This window comes from Nyctibius grandis, chromosome Z (genome assembly GCF_013368605.1).
Source record: "Nyctibius grandis isolate bNycGra1 chromosome Z, bNycGra1.pri, whole genome shotgun sequence".
Lineage (NCBI taxonomy): Eukaryota > Metazoa > Chordata > Aves > Nyctibiiformes > Nyctibiidae > Nyctibius > Nyctibius grandis.
In genome coordinates this window covers 75,886,543-75,893,736 of record NC_090695.1, presented here as the reverse complement: position 1 = coordinate 75,893,736, position 7,194 = coordinate 75,886,543, and the positions used below count along the sequence as shown (strand labels likewise).

Sequence of the window (7,194 nt, the reverse complement as noted above, 5' to 3'; positions counted from 1 at the left end):
ATGCATAATGGCTAATGATTATTACCGCATTTCACAGTAAAATACAATGGTGTGCAAATATGAGGTCTGAAAATGAATCAGCATTCCTGGCATCAGATCCCTACTACATACCAATTTTTTTCTGTAGCTCTTGCATCCTGCCCCCAGGCAGAAAAACACTCGCTGTCCCTACCTGGGGAGCCTGTTCACGGTAAGCTACCAAAGAGAAGCTACACATATGGAAGAACGGATTAAACATATTGCCTATGTGACCAGAATATAACACAGCTGATCTAACAAAGTAATGAAATACTGTATGAGAAGCCTTTTTGGTCTCTTGCTTTCATGAATAATACTTCCTTTTCTGTTCTTGCCTCACTAGAACAAAGTACAAAGCCAGATTTTCAAAGTATTTAACCCTTTTCCACTCCCTAAGTAATGAAACTGTAGGTTGAAAAAATACTAGTACTGAATCTGTCACAATTGACCAAGGGTTCAAGGCTTTTACCAATAGTTTGGAGAAATGCTGAATGCAAAGCACTGGAAAATTTGTTTGTGATTCGTAACGGAGCCAGGATTTCACAGGGGTTATAATGAAACACAGTCCTGGGACATTTAAACTCTGTGTATCCTGTTGGAAGAACTGTGTGTCCTTGAAGAGCCACAACAGAGTCCTTAGAAAAGTTTTCTCCTAAAGGACGGAAGGAATTTTGAATTGCAACAATAGTCTTGAGGCAGAAAATTTAGTTGAGGTGATGGAAAGACAGAAGGGTCCTCTGAGCAGATCTCAAATTAATATATTGCTATGCTTATGCATTCTGTGACCTACCCTTGAAAACAAATGTGTAATGTATATACACCTATGCACGGTGCAGTGTTTGTAAGTAAAAACATTAAGCATAAACACTTCTGTGTGCATCTGACAATAGGATACTCAGGGCTAATCCATACAACTGTTCTGAACAGAGAATAAACCGTGATTTAAAACAAATGATAGCTGGATATCCTTGCCTGGTAAAGACATACAGGGTCTGGTATTCCTCCACTGAGAGGACTGATAAATTAAAGGTAATGCTTACTGATGAAAGTTTGCCAGAGAGCATTAAAAGTGAACTGTAGATCTGCTCTCTGTGTTGTTTCTAAAGACCAGACATAAAAGGGCCCGTAGTACCAGAGAAGTAACAAACCTGCCGATCGCCATCCCAGTAGGCATTGCGTGTTCAGACTGGCTGCAGAGTAGAAATGGGCTCAGCATGAGCTGATTTATAGCCATGCCCCATGCAGTACGTTAAGAATGTGTCAAGAAAACTCCTCTAGTCTACATATTAGGAAACTCCACTACAAGTTTGAATATGACTGATATTAGAAACTTACATAGAAACCTTTCAAGACTCAGAAAATCTCCCATGTCAGAACCGCATTATGTCTAGCATAGTTAGTCTAGCAATATGGCTTTACGGGTAACGTGTTCAGATTCAAGTTTCTGAGTGCAGATCATGCTCTGCATATAAATAGAGCAGTCCCTAAATGCTCATGATCATCAGGCTGGAGGTGACTTTGAGGCCTGACAGTGACCCATCTCTAACCCCTCTCTACAGCACCTTTAGTGTGAAAGGTATTACACAGAGAGGCAAAATCCTGGGCCTGTGCTGCAAGAACTGAGAATTTAGTTGTATGTCTCAACGTAACAGCTTACATGGGATGGATGATGTAGGGTCAGATTCTACCACCCTGGTCAAGAGCACAGATCACTCCGCAAACAGCGTTGTATGTACCAGGAGAAGGGCTGAGAGGGGTCGTAGTGGCTGCTGCTCTGCTAATTACAACATAATAAATAGTTACTGGACCCAGGACTGCAGAGAGGTTGGATCAGATGGGGAGGAACCGCCTGTGGAAGAGCACCACATTTCTGCAGAACGCAGATCAAGAATACAATACCGGTCCCGAGGGACACACACCCTGAGCACGCTCACCTCCCACTCATTCGGTTCCAGGCAGAAAGGACCAGCTATTGCTATTGGTTAGTGCTCCAGGGGGACAAAGTGCACACTGATTAAACCCCCCAATTTTCTGTTAAAGACTTTGCAATGACCAGCTTGTATCACTGTAAAAATGCTATTTATCACAACAGAAATTTAAGCAAAGCAACACAAAATTGCCCTGCATACAGTTGATCTGTGTATCACATTGTTTGTTAAAAGAAGGTAAACTCCACTGTAGCACTATGACAAATGCTATTCTAAAAATAAATTTTATCTATCTTAGAAACCTTCTCTGACTGTCCAAATCACTGTTTTTCTTCAAAAGCTAATATATGCCCTGCCTGTAGGACCATACTGTAGGACTAAGCAACATGTGGCCATTGACTTCAGCGAGACCAGGCATTAACCCCACAAACAGAGCTCCACTACAACTGCATGCATTGTTTGGGGGGTAGCATTGAGGAGAGAAGTGGGATTTTGACCCAGAGGTGTTTTAAAGGTAGCAAGGACAGAAAGAAGCTCTCATCTCCGCATCATGGCTTGGAATCACACCCCAAGCTGTGGTATCCTGAAGCCAAAATCAGACCCAGGACTAGAAGCTGCCTCTGAAAAGCAACATGATTATTCCTGCGTGTTCCAGCATCAGCACTGGTCCTACAAGTTCTAGTGGCCATCAGAAGAGACTACATGAGCTGAATGAAAATAAAGCCCCAGTAATCTCTGGCCTGGGCATGGTATCTGCATAAAAAGCTTGAAGCTGCTGTCATGCCATCTTTGATCAAATAAGCAGTAGATTTCTACAGGCAAAACTATAGTGTATGAAAAAAAAAGCTAACTTTATTTAAAAAAAAAACCCACAAAAAAACTTTCATCTTTAAATGGGCAAATTCTTATTTGTAAAATGGCTTCATTCTCTGCTTAACTAGCAGAAAAGAAAGGAAAAATCACACAGAAAGGGATATCAGAGGCAGTACTAATATATTTCTTCAGCTTCTCACATGTTCAATAAAAAACTTCAGTGGATTATTGTGGATTAGCCTAGAAACATTGCTTAAACTTGTATTTTGTTATGAATTCTTTCCTCAGCTAAATGAACAGAGGAAGGACATTGCCTGTAAATATCACATTTTAAACATGCATTTTTTGTATCTCTTTATTGTGGGAAATTTTCACTCCCATTAAACTTTGCTTTAATACAAACATTCTCTTGTTTTTACTCTAAGAATGGAATAAAGCACATGACTCGGATCTGCGCAGCTGTATCTCAAGTTATATATTTACCATTCCATTTGTCACTAGAGTTTGCTGTCTTCCCTCATAAAACCCTGTGTAACTTTTGACAGAGAACATCTAATCCTAGACAAAATGGAAAAACTTGACCTCTTCCTATATATATTTGCAGAACTGTACAAATCTAGGTTCCCAGCGGGCTGACGCTTTGCTCTCTTATGCAAGGCAAGCGATTGCTCACAACCCCGGCAAGGGCAGAATGCAGCTACCTGGTAGCCTGTTTTCTCATGGTGGGCCTGAACTTCAGGGATGCTGAGCACCCATGGGCACACGCTGACACCCTCACCTGCTTCCCTTGGGAACAGAAAGCGATGAGAGACCCTATTCCTCATCATGTTCTTCGGCAGTATTTTAGCTGTTGGCTTCAGAGGTCATGAAATACGACTTCCCAGTGCCATCAAAGAGCTGCTCTGTACATTGCAGACTAAGGTCCTGCAGTGACTAAGCCTGCAGGAGACAATCTGCCTGACAACATCAGAGTGCTTTTATGTGCAAGTGGGAGTTGAACATGTCAGGGAGAGCGTCTGTTTTTGTGGAATTCCTTTGCTCAGTGGATAAAACTTGGGCCGTACAGAATATAAGTGTTTGTTCCTGCATGCCAGAGCAGCAAAGCTGCCTGGAACCACCTATTGAGAGGCTTTACCTGACTCAAACTAGCTAGTATTTTTTGAATTTATCCTAATAGCGTCCTGATGCCCCACCAAAGCCTGGCCAAAGCATTAACAACTTGTTTGGTCTGAAAGAAAACTATCTTATGTAAAAAATTGTACTTCCTCATTCTGGAAACCTCTTCAGAGACTGGTTGTCTGCAATGATTTGACATAAGTTTCCAAACAATAAACTGGTGGATGAATAAATTTTCCATCACTTTCCATACAATTCCACGGCCATTGAAGAATGACTCATTTCAGTGGAAAATTCCTTGCCACTTTCTACACACCTCAGGTTGCTACAACAGAAAAGCCGTTTTGCTTCTTTCATAGAATAATAGAATCATTCTATTATTGATTCTATAGAATCAATAGAATGGTTTGGCATGGAAGGGACCTTAAAGATCATCTAGTTCCAACCCCCCTGCCATAGGCAGGGACACCTTTCCTACTCTGGTAATTCAATACATTTGTCTGCTACAACTTACGGTTGACAAAAAAATAGCTAAGAGCAGTTATTAAGACTTCCATCACATAGGAACTTCTTGGAGTTGTGAGACTTTAGTTACAGGAACTGGGACTTTGTGAGGTGCTAGCAAATTACTCTGTGCTTTAGTAACCATTGCCCTAAGAGCTTAACCCTTAGAGTAGCCGCTTAGCATGCACATCGTGTTACACCACATCTCTCTTACCTACATAGTAGAGGCCAGATAAGATTTTTATACACAGCATGGAACATGCAATTCACTGTTGGACAGAATAGCCAGGATTTTCATTTCTATGTGTAAACTGCAGGCTCAGATTTTGAATGGTTAATCCTCATTACTCACTTCATATTTCTGTTGCTATACATCCCTAAGCTGTGAACAAAAACATCTGTCAGCCAGGTCCTCTGTTCCTTCCCTGCAGCAAAGCATGGCTTTGAGACCCTTGAGTGGACTGTAACCATTCACCACCCGCAGAGAAACATCTGGCATTTTAGAAAAGGCACATGAAAATGACATTTTCGAAAGAGTCAGATCCAGCTCTAAACACAACCCACAAGTTTCTTCCCTAAGCGACTTCAGAGGTACTGAAATATATTTTTAAGACCTGAGTCCACTGACATCTGCTCCTAGTCTCTGCAAGAACTGTGTCATGATCATGTTGTAATCTCCTTGTCAAGCACGCCTATAAAATCCAGAAGTGTTAGAAACATTCCAGTGAACTCAGTTCCAGTGGGGAATGAAGCTAAAACCTGTACCTGGCATGCTATTGATGATGGATTAGCCTTTGAAAACTCCCCTGAGCCTATCTGGCTCCTACGAGACTTTCAGAAGAGCCCACGGGGTCAGCACATCAATTCCTTGAAGCAGAGGAAAACAAAATCCTGCCAGGAAGAAGAAGGAAGAGAGACAAATCACTTCTAGAACACTCCCTAACATCAGCCAGCTATTGGAGTGCATGCTGACATCTCTCAATCCCTCCCAAGACAAAGTGACACTATTGCTAAGACCCATTCAGCCACAGAGCATCGCATTCTTTCCTATAGACAGCTCCAGAGTTTTGATTCAGCTCTTGGTGTCAGCTGACAGCCACTGCTGCCCTCCTGCTAGTGTGACTATGGGCTTGGGAACCACAGGCAGCAGGAAAACAAAAGGGAGGGAAAAGGAGAAAATAAAATTAAAATGTAATTTCTTTTTTCCAAAATGAAGAATTGAATTCTTTAACCTTTAAACATGCTTGTTTACTTACAGAAAGAGTATTTCAGGCACAAAAGGTTTGAGTATCAGTCACATACCAGGTTAAATTGTAATAGTATCAGGATTGTCCCATGCAGTGCAGTCAGCTATATTATCCCCTATCAAGAAGTTGAAGTTGTAGTTTTTGTATACATAGATATGTATAAAGTATGCATACTTCACACTATGGTCTCCTGGTCTGAGTTGACTCCAGTGGGGTTTATGTAACAACAGTATCTGTCATAAGGGCTGTTCTCCTTGTAGGAGCAGACGATTATACTGTCTTTAGGAGCAACAAAAATGTTGTCTTCAATGTCAGGGCAAGCAGCGCTATCCCTGGTGGGAGGGGAGCTCTTCTTCTCCAAGGCACTGTATGTGGAGCCATCTCCCACGAACACATTCCCTGGCATCTCTGGGTAACAGGTCTCCAGGTACCTCAGCATCTCCTCCTGCTCCACCTTTCTGATGAGGCTCTTGCACTCTCCCACGGTGGTGGTGGTGGTGGTGGTGGTGGTGCAGATGGACACAGAGTCCTCGCCCTGCAGCACTCTCTTGTCCTTCTCGTATGCTTTCTTGGCCAGCTCATCACAACTCCCCTTGCCAGACTCCAGGTCCGAGGGGGTCCTCAGCAGCTCCATGACATCCCGGTCCTTGACTGGCTTGCAGCACGGACACGTATTCTTGGGCCATTTGGTGCAGCCGTCGGTCTTTCTGGTGAGGGCGATGGCGGCGATGCCTGGCAAGCAGATGGCCGGCCCGATGGCCAGCAGCGGGATGTCCCCCAGGGTCTCTCCCTTGATGCCGGACACGGTGAACATGAAGCCAAACACCAGGAAGACGCTGACCAGAGCCACCACCAGCCCCGTCCGGGGGTTGATGTCGTCCGGTCTCATGGTCCGCCCCATCCTGCTGCTGTGCAAGGGACCGCTTTCCTTCACCGAAGCGGCCCCTCGGGGCACGGGGTGGATGCTCCTCGGCAAGTGGGTGAAGTTTCCCGAACAGCGAAGCGCGGAGGCCCCCGACGGCCGGCACCGCTCGGCTTCCCCTCGGCGGAGCTGCGGCCGGAGGGCGGGTCGGGGCCGGTGCCGGGGCCGGTGCCGGTGCCGGTGCCGGGGCCCAGGCCGGGGCGGGCTGGAGCCGTCCTGCCGCCTCCCTCCGCCGAGCCGCTCTGAGCCGCGCTCCGCCGGCCGCGCCGCTAAGGCGGGAGCGCCTCCCCCGCCTCCGCCGGCAGCCCCGCCGCGCCCTCCCACGCGTGACGGCGGGCACGGGTGGGCACGGCCGTGGGCAGGGCGGCGGGAGGTTCAAACCCTGCCGCGGGGCAGGGAGGAAGAGACACCCGGGGGGCGTCTAGCAGCCGGCGGGCGGGGAGCCAGCGGCCGCAGGGACACCTGCCCTTCCTCCTCCTCGCTCTTCCCCGCCCGGCCCCGCCGGAGCCCCGCGGCAGCCGTGAGTACGTGCACGGCCCCGGGGTGCCGCGGTGCGGGGGGCTGCGGGGTCGGTAAGGGGTGTGGGGGGGCGGCTTTTAAGAGGGCGGGACGGGGAGGCTCCGGGGGGTCCCCCCACCTGATGGCC

General features: G+C 46.5%; 1 protein-coding gene across 1 annotated transcript; it reads right to left on the bottom strand.

The window, feature by feature from the left end:
• Nucleotides 1-5,801: 5,801 nt before the first annotated feature.
• Nucleotides 5,802-6,527, bottom strand: TMEM215 (transmembrane protein 215). The gene has a single exon (XM_068423972.1). It carries the CDS (start codon nucleotides 6,525-6,527, stop codon nucleotides 5,802-5,804), a length of 726 nt encoding a protein of 241 aa, XP_068280073.1.
• Between the last annotated feature and the right edge of the window lie 667 nt (nucleotides 6,528-7,194).